General features: G+C 40.9%; 2 protein-coding genes across 5 annotated transcripts in view; one reads left to right on the forward strand and one right to left on the reverse strand.

Annotated features, from left to right (window-relative positions):
• Positions 1–4,814: 4,814 nt before the first annotated feature.
• LOC122063966 (pentatricopeptide repeat-containing protein At1g74630) lies at positions 4,815–7,547 on the forward strand. The gene has a single exon (XM_042627662.1). The coding sequence runs from the start codon at positions 5,147–5,149 to the stop codon at positions 7,067–7,069; it is 1,923 nt and encodes a 640-aa protein (XP_042483596.1). The 5' UTR covers positions 4,815–5,146; the 3' UTR covers positions 7,070–7,547.
• A 77-nt stretch (positions 7,548–7,624) lies between these two features.
• The window catches only part of LOC122063967 (ATP-dependent Clp protease ATP-binding subunit ClpA homolog CD4A, chloroplastic-like), a 20,449-nt gene continuing 12,621 nt past the window's right edge, over positions 7,625–15,452 (reverse strand). For 2 of the 4 annotated variants that reach the window (XM_042627665.1, XM_042627664.1), the window contains exons 3-10: positions 14,126–14,246; positions 13,824–14,021; positions 13,520–13,737; positions 13,154–13,229; positions 12,953–13,042; positions 12,208–12,869; positions 8,212–8,467; positions 7,625–8,177 (exon numbers count right to left, since the gene is read on the reverse strand). In XM_042627665.1, the coding sequence (XP_042483599.1) occupies positions 8,166–8,177; positions 8,212–8,467; positions 12,208–12,869; positions 12,953–13,042; positions 13,154–13,229; positions 13,520–13,737; positions 13,824–14,006 (1,497 nt within the window). In that variant the 5' untranslated portion in view covers positions 14,007–14,021; positions 14,126–14,246 and the 3' untranslated portion in view covers positions 7,625–8,165. Of the gene's footprint in view, positions 8,178–8,211; positions 8,468–11,361; positions 11,918–11,951; positions 12,870–12,952; positions 13,043–13,153; positions 13,230–13,519; positions 13,738–13,823; positions 14,022–14,125; positions 14,312–15,452 lie in introns of those variants that run through there. The other 2 variants (XM_042627663.1, XR_006135529.1) reach the window with 2 other exon arrangements.

The following is a 15,452-nucleotide window of genomic DNA, read 5'->3' on the forward strand; positions in this document are numbered from 1 at the left end:
GAATGGTCCCGTTCTAAGCTTGCATCTACAGAGGCAGGGAAGAATGCTTCTGAGACTGTGTTTGCTACAACATTTTGGAATGGTGTGATGGATTGTATAAGAGCATCACAGCCTCTTCTTCAACTCTTGAGGATTGTAGATGGTGATGAGTTGCCTGCTATGCCTGAAGTATATATGGCAATACAAGTGGCAAAGAAAAACATCAAAAAAAATTTTGGAGATGATGAAAGGAAATGGAAGAAAATCATAGCGATTGTTAATCACCGTTGTGAGACTATGATGAATGGGTCAATATATTTAACTGCCTTTTTCCTCAATCCAAACAAGTTCTTTAAGGCAATAGCAGATAATCCTGATAATGAGTTGGACTTAGCTCAAAAAGCAAGTGATGCCTTCAATGATGTTCTTGTAAGGTTGGTGCCTGATGAGACCTTGCAAGATAAGATCATTGTCCAGGTTGACAAGTATACCACTGTTCAAGGAAGTTTTGCAAAGGACATGGCGATTAGACAAAGGGACAAGTTGAATCCTAGTAAGTATATTTCCTTTTAAAGTTCTAATTAGTTTAGAACTTTGTATGTTGATTTTTTACTTAACCTATTTTTTTATATTATATATTTATAGTCTCTTGGTGGTCTCGACATAGAAGTACTGCTCCTAACCTTTCAAAGCTTGCATTGCGCATACTTGGTCTTTGTTGCTCATCTTCTGGTTGTGAGCGCAATTGGAGCACATTTGAATTTGTGAGTATTGACTATTGAGTTTTGATTACAATAGTACATGTACTTCACTTAATATGGTTTTATTGAAGATAAGTAGATAACTTCATATTATTAATGTTTTTCAGATTCACACCAAGAAGAGGAATAGGTTAGAGCATCAGCGGTTAAATGATCTTGTCTACATTCAATATAATCGCCGACTTCAAGCAAGGTTCCAAGAAAGAAAAGAACAATGTCGAAACTACAATCCATTGTTGCTCGATGATCTTAATTGGAGTAGTGAGTGGATGATTGGTGAATCAGAGGATGAATTAGTGCATTCTGAGAATGATATCACTTGGAGAGATGTTGATAGAGCACTTGGAGCATCTTTATCATACCAAGGCCATAATAGACCAAGGAGGGCTCCAGCATCTACCAGTGGAACCAATCTTTGCTATACCCGGCGTGGTAGGAGGGTTGAGCTTGAGGATTTATCAGATGAAGAAGTGGATGAGATGAGTGAAGAGGATATTCGTGATGATGAAAACATTGAGGATGATTATGGCATAGCTCCAAATGATGCAAGCCAGCAACAGAATGCAGATGAAGAAGATTTTAATTTAATTACTGATTTGGATTGAAAGTCTTTGAGTTTTAGAACTTTGACGTATTTTGAGTCTTTAAACTTTAAAGTTTTTTGAGTCCTTGAACTTTTAAGTATTTGACTTTCTTTGTTTACTAAATTCTTAGCATTTTAGTTTATTTTATGTTTTAGCTTCATTGAAGTTTAAAGTTTTTTAGAATGATTAAGAATCCCTAGGTTAGTCACTTCTCATCCATTTAATTTGGCATCTCGATTTTTACTTTCGATGTATTTTAATTCTAAGTTCTTAATTACTTCTTTGATAGGAGTAGAAATATAGTGGATGACCTTAGGGCTTAGGCACTCATTATGGCATCATAGAGGTAAGTATAATAAATACTTGTATATTTTATGTCTTCTTTTCTTTATATTTATAATTTTGTTTCATAATTATGTATTTATATTATATGTTAATATGTTAAGATGATTGATGATTGAATATTGATGATTCATGATTGAATATTGATGATTGATGATTGATGATGAATTGATGATGAACTTAGTTTATTCACTTTATTGATTTGTTTTCTTGATGAATATCTTACATTGGTATGAATATAAACATTTAATATTTATTTAGCATATGAGTAATAGGATTTAACTAGTATTTGAGTCAAATAGATTGGTTTTATAAAAAAAAGTACACAAGAACGCTTTAGTCAATAAGGCGACGCTTTATGCCCGCCTTATTGCTAAGGCGCTCCGACAAGCCCTCAAACGCCTTAGTCGCACCAGCGCCTTAAAAACTATGCTTCCTAGTCGAACGTGGAACCATCACAATTCCATGTAGCCTGAGTTAAAGCCGAATGTGAATCTTTTAGACAGTTGGCTGCAAGAGTAACTAGTGCTAAAAGAATCATGTTAGGTGCTTTGAAAAGCGACTGAACCAAGATTCGTATGGCGTTTTATATTTTTAGTGACATGCCCATGCCAGTGAGAGTTACGCCATAGCATGCATTAGTTGCATGTGCTAATGCCGACCGATAATGCGAGTGACCGAATGAATCCCTGCTTCGTCACTGTGTGAACCATCAACCAGTACCCTTTACCTTAGACTATGTCATGAAGAGGACACCCAATGTTGCTACTTTAGCTTGTTCATAAGGATCAAGGATGATGCGGTCTCGCAGGGCAAGACTGGGAAAGCAATTGGGGATAATCTAAATGGTATGAGGACTATGGAAAAACTTTTCTTTCTATACCTTATTGTGTTATGACTCATTACCCGGGCGACTTGTCAAATTTCGGTTAGACAAAATTATTAGTGCTTCGCATAAAGTTGGTTCACACTGCTCATCAAGAGAGATCGAGAGTGTAGAATCTGATATAGTTGAACTGTTTAGGGTATTATGAGATTATTCCGAATGATGTGCTATATTAGTCAGATGGAGATTTGATATAGCACTCCTACCCTAGATATATCTCTTAGGTCGCACATTCCATTTCTGCATAAAAGGTTTTGATAGTTAAGAGAGATGCGCCACTTACGGTGAGTGGGAGATGTTAAAAGTCATGGGTGGGGTCCACCCACATATCCGTTGTGGGGGTGGGACCCACCCACTTAGTGCCTAAGTGGGCTGCTTGAGGGAACGTGAGAAGAGAGAGAGATTCTCTTAACCGTCCCACCTATTCTCTACCTTATTGGAGTCCAACTGGGACTCTATAAGTTAGGTAGATGAGAAGTGATGGGAGGTTAAGTGAGTGTATGATTATTGCTCTCTCTAAGGCTCTCCCCTCTTTGAATCTTCCCCCTCTTGGAAATAGCTTGAGATTTGTTCTTGTATCCCATTCCTGGAACCTCCATCAAGGGTTCGCAGTTTGGAACGTGGAAACGTAGTGGTGAAGGAAACTTTGACGGGAACGCAAAGAAAGCACCTCCTGTGCTGCTTCTACTGTCAAGCCGGGTCTTCAAATTGGTATGTGAAACTCCCTAAAGTTTAACAAGATCAATGATGGTGACAGTGATGGTGAGCCTCAACCGTTCTATGTGATCCGTCCTCTTTTGAATACACAGAAGATTCCTGAGGAGGACGATTGGCGCCGTAACAGTATCTTTCAAACCAGGGTGCGATGCAATGACAGTTTATGTAATATGGTGATTGACCCCGACAGTTGCACCAACGTTGTTGCTGAAGATGTTATTCGTAAGTTGGGTCTAAAAACTGAGCCTCATCCGAACCCCTACAAGGTTGGGTGGGTGAACAACAATGATTTGAAAATTTCATAAAAGGTGTTTGCGCACGTATTCCATTGGTGGACTGATTTATCAAGTTCAGTGTGATGTTCTCCCTCTGAAAGTCTGTCACATATTTTTGGGGCGCCCATAGTTGTTCGACAAGAAAGCCAAGCACTGTGGATATGAGAATACATACACTTTTCAGCATGGTGGCCTTGAGATGCAGTTCTTACCAGCAAAGATCTTTCCACTCTCAAGCTCAAGAAGACAGTTGGTACTTTTCTCATCAAGCGCATCGACTCTGACGGCATTCTTGGACCTCATCCAAACTCGACGAAGTCAAGTTCTTTTCAGAAGGGGAGAGCTGATGTAGATACACTTGCATTTACTTGGTTGGACCAGCATGACCGGCTATGGAAGCCAAGGGCCAAGATGAACCGGTCCAACCCAGGTTTTTGGTCCAACAAGGGTTGGAAGTAGTTTAGTTTAATATTAAGTCTTTTATTTTTTTCTCAAATTTGTTGGGTAGGATACGTATGAAGGAGTCAGTTTTAGTGTTAGTCTAAGTAGGAGTTTCATTATTTTCTTTTAAAATACCTGCATAAACTCAACGTTTGAGTTTTAGAGTGAATTTAAGTTTAGAATTAGTGAATTTGTGCGTGGTGTGGATCCCCTTCCCCCTCTTGTACGATTTTCCCTCTTCTCCCTAAGGCTACTCCATCACTGATATTGGAGGTTAGTTCAGCTACTGTATCATGGTCCCCCTGGAGCTCTCTCTGAGATGACCTTCGGCCATTCTGTGAGAGCTCCAGAGGCGATAAGAGGTTTTGACAAATAATTTTTCCTGAATTAAATGTCTTCACATTTACTTGGGTGGCTATTTGACAAACCGGAGAATTTCATCATATTAGTCAGACGATATACCAAGCGATAAGATAACTACCACCCCCACCCCACCCCCCAAAAAAAAAAACCAAATGAAGGATATTAGCACAAGAAGTAGCAGCTATTCACCAGTAAACCGGATCAAACTAGTAAAAATTCCGATATCCACACCAACTGTATGTAAATATTCCTCACGAGCGATAACTTAAAGAAGGACGAAAGCATAAGCCAAAACGGGCTTCAGTGACTAAAGATTTAGAAATCCAAAAAATTTTTTGCAAAATTTGCAATCGCGGCAGATTCAGGCAACTCTGTAGCTCACTCTCACCCGCGATTTGAACGATAAGTACACGCTAGTGTAATCTCACAACAAATTGCCAGTAACTATACCTCAAGCAATGCCTCCACGTTTTTAGGCGCCGGCGCCTCGTTTTCTGGATAATGGGCGGTGCTGGCTTCGTCCGTTCCCATAAGCTCTGGTTGAAGAGACGGCGAGAGGGACTAGAGGGGCCAGAGGGGCGAGCGCGAGAAATTCTTAGGCCTAACGGCGTTACAGAGTTGAAAGCAGTGGACCCTGGGTCGGCTTAAATTAGAAGTGTTCAAACTCAACCGGTGGTCGGACCGTTTCTGGTCTAATGAACGAACGGTCGATGGTCCGGCCGTTTTATCTAGAGCGAGCGAACAGATTCACCCATTTCAGAGGTAGTTAAAACGGTTGAGAAGGAACAAGCAGAAGCTATGAGCGAACAGCTCTGTCTAGCCTTATTGAGAGATTGCAGAACCCTGAACGGCCTTAAGCAAATTCACGCCTTTGCTTCTAAAACTGGACTAGAAAGAGACCCTTTAATCTCTGGGAAGCTTCTCCTCCTCTCTTCTGTCTCCATCGCCAATGCTCTCGATTACGCTCGTCGTCTTCTCTTTCACATCCCCTCGCCAGATGTTTTCATGTACAACACCTTTATTAGAGGACTCTCTGAATCCGAGACCCCTCAGAATTCCCTCCTTACATACATCGATATGTGTAGGAGAACGATGCCAACACCCGATAGCTTCACCTTCGCTTTCATTCTTAAAGCCACTGCTAATTACAAGTCGCTTGCTGCTGGAGTTCAACTCCATTGTCAGTCTTTAATACATGGACTCGATACTCACATCTTCGTTCGAACGACCCTTATCAGTATGTATGCAGAATGTGGGTGCATTGTATCAGCAAGGAAGGCGTTCGATGAATTGCATCAACCAAATATTGTTGCTTGGAATGCGATTGTTACTGCTTGTTTTAGGTGCTCAGACATAAAGGGTGCAGAGATTACCTTTAAGCAGATTCCGTTCAAGAATTTGATGTCATGGAATATCATGCTTGCTGGTTACATGAAATCGGGTGAGCTGGAGCTCGCAAGAAGTACATTTTCCGACATGCCTGTGAAAGATTCGGTCTCTTGGAGTACCATGATTATTGGGTTTTCTCATAATGGTTGCTTAGATGAGCCTTTTAGGTATTTCAGAGAGCTGCAGCGATTGGGGATGAGACCCAATGAGGTGAGCCTGACTGGGGTCCTCTCTGCATGTGCACAGGCTGGTGCTTTTGAGTTTGGGAAGATCTTGCATAGCTACATAGAGAAGGTAGGCTATAATTGGATTGTTTCAGTGAGTAATGCACTCTTAGATACATATGCGAAATGTGGGAATGTGAAAATGGCTCGTTTGATATTTGATCAGATGATTGAAAAGAGTATCGTTTCATGGACTTCAATGATCGCAGGGTTTGCAATGCATGGTTATGGTGAGGAAGCAATAGAACTCTTCCACAAAATGGAGGATTCTGGAATCAGGCCTGATGGAATTACTTTCATTTCAATCTTGTACGCTTGCAGCCATGCTGGATTAATTGAACAAGGATGTAGGTATTTCAACAAAATGGAGGAGACATATGGGATAGAACCATCCATAGAACATTATGGCTGCATGGTCGATCTTTATGGGCGGGCTGGTCTTCTTCATGAGGCCTACAAATTCATAAATGGAATGCCAATTGAGGCAACAGCCATTATTTGGCGAACCCTTCTTGGGGCATGTAGTATCCATGGGAATGTCAGATTGGCAGAGAAAGTGAAGGAAAGACTTTCTGAACTTGAACCTGACAATTCTGGCGATCATGTTCTTTTGTCAAACATTTATGCTGTTGCCGGGAAATGGAAGGATGTCATCACGGTAAGAAGGTCAATGGCTGATCGTAAGATTAAGAAGGCACCTGGTTGGAGCATGATTGAGGTTGACAAGGTCATGTACAGTTTCGTGGTGGGTGAAGGACTAAGTGAGGTTGCAAAAGAGGCATATGAGAAGCTTGGGGAGATAATGCTGAGACTCAAGGTTGAAGGAGGTTACATCCCGGAGGTTGGGAGTGTTTTGCATGATATAGAAGATGAAGAAAAAGAAGATGCAGTTTCTAGGCACAGTGAGAAACTTGCGGTTGCATTTGGGATTTCAAGACTCTGTCAGGAAAGCATCATCAGAATCGTGAAGAATTTGAGGGTATGCAAGGACTGCCATATTGTGATGAAGTTAATATCAAAGGTGTACAGACGGGAAATTGTCGTGAGGGACCGAAGTCGGTTTCATTCTTTCAGAGATGGCTCCTGTTCATGCAGAGATTACTGGTGATTACATTTTTTTTCTTCTATTTTGCCTCTTTCTTTAAAGTGGCATTGGCATCCGTTGGCAGAACAAATTTCAGATCTCAGCTACTAAATCACAATGACAAGCAAGGATGAGAATGGACTTGACAGAAAATACAGACGTCATGGTTTGGATGGCTACCATAATCTGATTTTGTTCATTATTCTTTGGGTACCCACCAGGTACAATAAATTAGCAAAGAATCGGTTTTCTCGTCTTCCCAAAATTTGGCAACAGATGTGGTGATAGAACTCTATACTCAAACAGGCTACTAACTTATATCTTCTTGGCTATGGCACTCAGTCTGTTCAATGCATTGTTTGCTGCTGGTCCTTACTTAAGTTGAAGGCTTGAGCTTGGATGGCAGTTCAAGGATTTTCACATATTGATGATAAGGACCTGTCCTATTTGTTCCTTGATTAAAGGGATAATGAGAGCTTTTGAACCCCGTGATTCACCACCATAGTTGGCAGTTTGCTTCCCAATATATTGCATCTTATTAACACCACATGCTTAATAATGAGTAAAGGGGTGATCACATGAGAATGCAACGTCTATTTCATGAGTATACCAACAGCTACACCAATGCAGTTCTAGCAAAACGACAACAAATAATCCCATTGAAGTTTCAGCTTCAGCCACCTCTTCTCCAGTATCTCTCTCAGTATGGTTTACATGTCATATGTTTCTAATGCATTAAAAAATTAATAAAGAAATTTTTTACCTTGACTCGCCTGGTCAATATTTCTCCTTCAGTAATTTATAGTTTCAGTACCAAACCTACCTAGCAAAATTAAACTATCCCTACAAATAAGTAAAACTTGTCTCAATAATTACATAATTTTGTTGGGACTTTGGAGCTGCCATAAGAATTTTTGGATATGCAATGCATTTTCTACAAAACAATTTTTGCAAATCCATCGGTTTGTATTCTGAAGAAGAATGGGAACTCAGGTATCCTTGTGCACAGTTACTTCACCATCACTATCAATGTCAACAGTTACTGAATCTCCTTCTTTGATCTCCTCTGCCAGTATCTTGTCAGCTAAGGTGTCTTCCAGAAGCCTCACTATGGCCCTTCTCAGTGTCCTAGCTCCATATGTCTGACTATAACCCTCCTCAATCACCTGGTCAATGAAGGTGTCTGTCACCTTGAGATAAATACCCTTCTTCTTAAGCCTTGCAATCACCTCGTTAAGCATTATTTCTGCAATCTTCCTCACCACTTCCTCTGTCAACCGTTGAAATACGATAACATCATCCAACCTGTTTAAAAACTCCAACCTGAAACATTTTTTAAGTTCCTCCACAACTTTGGCATTTACCTGGCTTGTACTGATTTGCTGCTCACCGTTTACAACAGCAGAACTCCCAATATTAGATGTCATTATGATAACTGTCACACCCCGTTCACACTGAACCGGAGCGGTGACCGAGTTAACACCGGTTAACCCAAACCTGCCAGGATCATCAGATATTGTATTCCACCACAGCATACACACACTAACATAAGCTCATCAGATCAGCGGAAGACTAAGTTTTACCTGTGAATAAATCCCATATACTTAATACCCGAATTGTGATACAATAATATATACATTTGGGCCCGAAGGCATGATATATACACAAAAAGAATAAAATTCAAATATCAAGTATATACAGGAAATCATCAAAAACCATCAGAGTACATAGCTCCGCTCGGTTTCAAGACTGAAGCTCAGCTCGGCATCAGGGGTGGTGCCCAGCTCGGCATCATATAGAAGAGCTCAGCTCGGCCTCGGAAGTGGAGCTCAGCACGGCCTCCAGGGTGGAGCTCAGCTCGGCCACAGAACTGCTGTCCCGCAGCACAGCTCTCACACGAGCAGTCTACGCCGTGCTCAAACTCCTCAGGGGTCCACCAGTCCTCTTCAGGAAACTCGACTGTGGGACCCACCCCATGCTCCTCAGATGTATGACCTGCAAAATCATCTAAAAAAGGGGGTGTACACGTGGAATGAGCTCACTAGCCCAGTAAGTAGAGAGGTGGACCACACACAACAGTCCACACATCACAACACATCATATGCACTACATGCCATGCTATACATTTTAAGTCACATCCACCTAAGCAACATTACTAAGTCTTTGGTTTAAGTGCTACTACAACCACAGTGCGCGTATACTCCAGGTACGAGCCGCGAACTCCCTCCCGCGATACGCCGATGGGGCTGTTGGAGAAGGCCCACCGTGAGTACTCGGAAAAGTAAAGACAATGCCGTCCACCGGCTCTCAACAGAAATGTAAATAACTGAAATAAAGGTGCTGACTCCAGCAATTTAAAAGCAGTACGATTGGCCCTCTTGAATGTACCACCGGGGTTGCCGACTGTCCTACATGACTCGCCGGGCGTAATGCCTAACCGCCACAGTGTCCGACAACCGCGACCCCTGCTTCCCCCCAAATGGCAACCCAACACCTTAACCCCTGTTGGGAAGGGTCGTAGCACGGGATGGTGAGAATCCTAATACCGCATGCTCCTATATGACAATAGTACGACTGCATAGTGCCTCCGTGTCCCATACCAGGGGCCACCAATGCATTCGTTTCCAAGCCGACCAACGGCATCTAGTCTATCAATGCATTATGCATCATGATGTCCACATTCAACATATAAACATCTCATTCAATTCGCATTTGAAAAGTAAACATAGTGTATATGCACATCAAGGTGTGGAATGACTAATCTATATAGCATATTCATGATGACATGACTAGATTAGATATAGTTATATGAATGCCAAACAAATGCCTTGAAACAAGGCCAAACGTCCTCTCTCCACTTACTTGTTGCGTACAAGGATTCCCGTTCGGTACGGGTGAGATCCGGAGCGAATCGGGTAGGATTTGGTGAACCTAACATAATTGAGAGGGGTTAGTACTTCACCATTTTAGAATCGAAATTAATGAAATCCGATGTCAAAATCGTGTTTAGAACGTCAAAAGAAGGTCACACGTCCGATTTGGGTTCGATCGGACATAAGGATCACCTTCGGGGCCACACAGGTGGGTCAGACAGGTGGGCTGTCTACCCACCGGTTATACCCACCGGTTTGAGACCGGCGGGTAGGGGCCCGCCGGTTGTACNCTTCTTGGGGCATGTAGTATCCATGGGAATGTCAGATTGGCAGAGAAAGTGAAGGAAAGACTTTCTGAACTTGAACCTGACAATTCTGGCGATCATGTTCTTTTGTCAAACATTTATGCTGTTGCCGGGAAATGGAAGGATGTCATCATGGTAAGAAGGTCAATGGCTGATCGTAAGATTAAGAAGGCGCCAGGTTGGAGCATGATTGAGGTTGACAAGGTCATGTACAGTTTCGTGGTGGGTGAAGGACTAAGTGAGGTTGCAAAAGAGGCATATGAGAAGCTTGGGGAGATAATGCTGAGACTTAAGGTTGAAGGAGGTTACATCCCGGAGGTTGGGAGTGTTTTGCACGATATAGAAGATGAAGAAAAAGAAGATGCAGTTTCTAGGCACAGTGAGAAACTTGCGGTTGCATTTGGGATTTCAAGACTCTGTCAGGAAAGCATCATCAGAATCGTGAAGAATTTGAGGGTATGCAAGGACTGCCATATTGTGATGAAGTTAATATCAAAGGTGTACAGACGGGAAATTGTCGTGAGGGACCGAAGTCGGTTTCATTCTTTCAGAGATGGCTTCTGTTCATGCAGAGATTACTGGTGATTACATTTTTTTTCTTCTATTTTGCCTCTTTCTTTAAAGTGGCATTGGCATCCGTTGGCAGAACAAATTTCAGATCTCAGCTACTAAATCACAATGACAAGCAAGGATGAGAATGGACTTGACAGAAAATACAGACGTGATGGTTTGGATGGCTACCATAATCTGATTTTGTTCATTATTCTTTGGGTACCCACCAGGTACAATAAATTAGCAAAGAATCGGTTTTCTCGTCTTCCCAAAATTTGGCAACAGATGTGGTGATAGAACTCTATACTCGAACAGGCTACTAACTTATATCTTCTTGGCTATGGCACTTAGTCTGTTCAATGCATTGTTTGCTGCTGGTCCTTACTTAAGTTGAAGGCTTGAGCTTGGATGGAAGTTCAAGGATTTTCACATATTGATGATAAGGACCTGTCCTATTTGTTGCTTGATTAAAGGGATAATGAGAGCTTTTGAACCCTGTGATTCACCACCATAGTTGGCAGTTTACTTCCCAATATATTGCATCTTATTAACACCACATGCTTAATAATGAGTAAAAGGGGTGATCACATGAGAATGCAACGTCTATTTCATGAGTATACCAACAGCTACACCAATGCAGTTCTAGCAAAACAACAACAAATAATCCCATTGAAGTTTCAGCTCCAACCACCTCTTCTCCAGCATCTCTCTCAGTATGGTTTACATGTCATATGTTTCTTATGCATTAAAAAATTAATAAAGAAATATTTTACCATGACTCGCCTGGTCAATATTTCTCCTTCAGTAATTTATAGTTTCAGTACCAAACCCACCTAGCAAAATTAAACTATCCCTACAAATAAGTAAAACTTGTCTCAATAATTACATAATTTTGTTGGGACTTTGGAGCTGCCATAAGAATTTTTGGATATGCAATGCATTTTGTACAAAACAATTTTTGCAAATCCATTGGTTTGTATTCTGAAGAAGAATGGGAACTCGGGTATCCTTGTGCACAGTTACTTCACCATCACTATCAATGTCAACAGTTACTGAATCTCCTTCTTTGATCTCCTCTGCCAGTATCTTGTCAGCTAAGGTGTCTTCCAGAAGCCTCACTATGGCCCTTCTCAGTGTCCTAGCTCCATATGTCTGACTATAACCCTCCTCAATCACCTGGTCAATGAAGGTGTCTGTCACCTTGAGATAAATAACCTTCTTCTTAAGCCTTGCAATCACCTCGTTAAGCATTATTTCTGCAATCTTCCTCACCACTTCCTTTGTCAACCGTTAAAATACGATAACATCATCCAACCTGTTTAAAAACTCCAACCTGAAACATTTTTTAAGTTCCTCCACAACTTTGGCATTTACCTGGCTTGTACTGATTTGCTGCTCACCGTTTACAACAGCAGAAGTCCCAATATTAGATGTCATTATGATAACTGTATTACAGAAATCAACTGTTTTCCCCTTGCTATCTGTAAGCCTGCCATCTTCCAAGATTTGAAGCATGATATTGAACACATCACGATGCGCCTTCTCTATTTCATCAAATAGGACAACAGTAAAAGGACGGCGATGAACAGTCTCAGTAAGTTTTCCACCCTCTTGGTAGCCAACATAGCCTGGGGGCGCACCAATTAGCTTTGATACCGAGTGCATCTCCATGAATTCACTCATGTCAAACCTGACCATGGCTTCCTTGGAACCAAAGTACTCAGTCGCCAACACTTTTACCAATTGTGTTTTTCCTACACCAGTTGAACCAGCAAATAGGAGGCTGACAATTGGTCGGGCAGGATCCCTAATGCCAACGCGGGCACGACGGATAGCCCGACAAATGGCCTTCATGGCAGCTTCTTGACCGATGACATGTTTGCAAATAGACTCCTCCATCTTGAGAAGGTATCTGGATTCACTGGTGGAAACCTTCTTGACAGGTATTCCAGTCCAAGAAGAAACAATATGCTGTATGTCGACTTCCGTAACTACCAGGTTAGAACCGTTTGCATTGATTCCCTTTCCAGTTTTGTCCTTGATCTCTGAGATCTTTAGTTTGATCTTTTTTTCATGAACTTTTAAGCTTTGTACCTGTCATGATCTGTGCAATGTAAGCTAAAGAATGTGAACTGAAAGTATATCACACAGATTTGATCACACCAATGCATTAGTACCTTTGAATAGTTTTGGCTACGGATTGCCTCAGTTTTTTCCTCTGTGATCTTTCGAAGATCTTTGTAAAGCTCATTGGTTTCCTCAGGAAGCTATCACAAAGAAAAACATATCACATTCAGTTCTATAGGTTGAGTAGTGAATATGGAAATGAATTGCCTTTTTTTTTTTTAATTAAATTTGGATAGGGTGGGGAACCCTACCTGACGTTGACAAATTCGAACAAAAGCACCAGCTTCATCTATCAAGTCAATGGCTTTGTCAGGGAGATACCGGTCACTAAAATATAAAAAATTACTCAAGTGTCAACTCTTAGTGTGGTAAAAAATGAAAGCAAGACAACGCATAAGAATAGTAAGTAAGCAATGAAACCAAAGACATGATATTTCTAGCACATTGCAGAGAATGAAGGAACGGATACAAATGAAAGGAAAAAAGTAAACCTATGGTTTTTTTTTTTTGGCATATGTTTCTCAATAGTTAATACATTAACATTTACAATAACTTTGATGATTGAAAAAATCAACAGAAGTATTTGTATGGTAACAAGACACTTGAATTTAACAAACCTGATAAGCTGTTTTGACAACTCTACAGCAGCGACTAGAGCTTCATGTGTATAATTGAGCTTGTGAAAAATCTCATAACGTGGAGAAATCTGCTTCAGAATCTGTATTGCCTCACTAATGGATGGTTCAGGAACCTTTACTGGCTGAAATCGCCTTTCTAGTGCTCGGTCTTTCTGAATGTACTCCTTGTATTCATCCTGTGTTGTAGCACCACTGCACTGCATATGCAAAGATGTAAACCTCGGATGATAAAGATTCATATATAAATCAATAATTAGGAAAATAATGAGGAGAAACTCGATACCTGTAGGTCTCCTCGAGCAAGGGCTGGTTTCAAGATGTTTGCAGCTCCTGTTATCATTAACATATGCACCTCGTCAATGAAAAGTAGTACCTCACCATTGCTCTGTTTGACTTCATCCATCAGCTTGGTTAACCTTTTCTCAAACTTCCCTCGAAATTTTGTACCAGGCACAAGGCGTCCCATATCCAAGGAAATCACCTGAAGTACATTACATCAACAGAAATGTAGTTGGCATCATCGTCAACACAGTATCTCCATTGACAGTGTAGTGATCCTTAAATTTGAAATGATTCTACTTCTACCTTTTGCCCCTTTAATGGTTCTGGGACATCACCATTGACAATATGCTGAGCAAATCCCTCAACAATTGCTGTCTTCCCAAATCCAGGTTCTCCAATAAGGCAAGGGTTATTTTTCCTCCGCCTGCAAAGAATTAAGGTCATGAGCTCTATCTGTTGCTGCCCACCAATTAGGGGATCCAGCTTTTGCTGAAACATCATAAAATTCAACAAAATTGCAAGTTAGTTATTGATGCAGATTGATGAGGTAGTTTACTTAAAATGTGGCTGTAAGTCATGCAAACAGGACTGGCTCTTCATAGGCAAGCTACACTACAATTAGAACAAGGGCACTTAGTGCACGAGGCTCCCACTACTTCAGGATCTAGGAGGGGCAAATAAGTACACAGCCATAGCCCTGTTTCACAAGAGAGGCTATTTCCAATTTTCGAACCTGTTACCAACATGTTGCAAATAATACAACTTAACCGTTACACCACATGCTCTCCCACATTCACTTAGAACAAAAGGTGCCAAATTCAAAATCCATTTCTAACAAGATAAGCCAACTGTGAAGGGCTAACAATAAAACAAAGGCTATATTCCATCATTAGACTATCATAGTTGTGAGAGAATTCAAGAGTTAAAGAATGGAGGATAATACCTCTTCAGCCAATTTAGTGAGGTCAGTTCCATATTTGCCAAGTGACTTCATCCCACAATTCTGCTCAAGCTTCTCCATTTTAAGCCTCTTAATTGAGGCCTAATTGTTCTTCTCTCAAAACCTCTCCCAGTGTTCCTTCCTTTGAAGTTTAAAGAGTGGAACTCTATTTATATAATCAAAACCTCAACCCACCTAGCTGAATGTGTTATATATGCACCACTTCCAAGTGAGATCCATTATTACTAGTTTCTACTCCCGAACGCCCCCTATCTGTCCTTTCGTATCCCCATTGATATTAGTTAAGCAGCAGTTCCCAAGAGCGTTCTAATCCAATTATTCATAATACACTCGTCCAATACTAAAGTAAACCAATCCATGCATTTCCCTTCAATTAAGATCAAGTTTTCCGTCATTCATGAAAAAACAAGAATCTCTTCACCAGCTACTTTTATTAAATTTGTATGAGACTCTTGGCGTATGGAGGGCATTTTGGAATTCGTACTGTGGAAAGAGTAATTATGACATTCTCCAATAAGTATTGACTCTTGACTTGAGTATCGTGATTCTTGACCATTTGTCAAGGGGAAATCTCAAGTGGGCAGTTTTACACATAAAGGAACCTTTACAGCTTCCCATATATTAAAGACATTATATGAAGATCTGAAGAAATTGGTTTTTTTTTTTTTT

Source organism: Macadamia integrifolia, unplaced genomic scaffold (assembly GCF_013358625.1).
Source record: "Macadamia integrifolia cultivar HAES 741 unplaced genomic scaffold, SCU_Mint_v3 scaffold1497, whole genome shotgun sequence".
NCBI classification, from domain to species: domain Eukaryota; kingdom Viridiplantae; phylum Streptophyta; class Magnoliopsida; order Proteales; family Proteaceae; genus Macadamia; species Macadamia integrifolia.

What these genes read in the sequence shown, in the direction of transcription:
- LOC122063966 (XM_042627662.1), top strand. Translation starts at nt 5,147, where the DNA reads ATGAGCGAACAGCTCTGTCTAGCCTTATTGAGAGATTGCAGAACCCTG.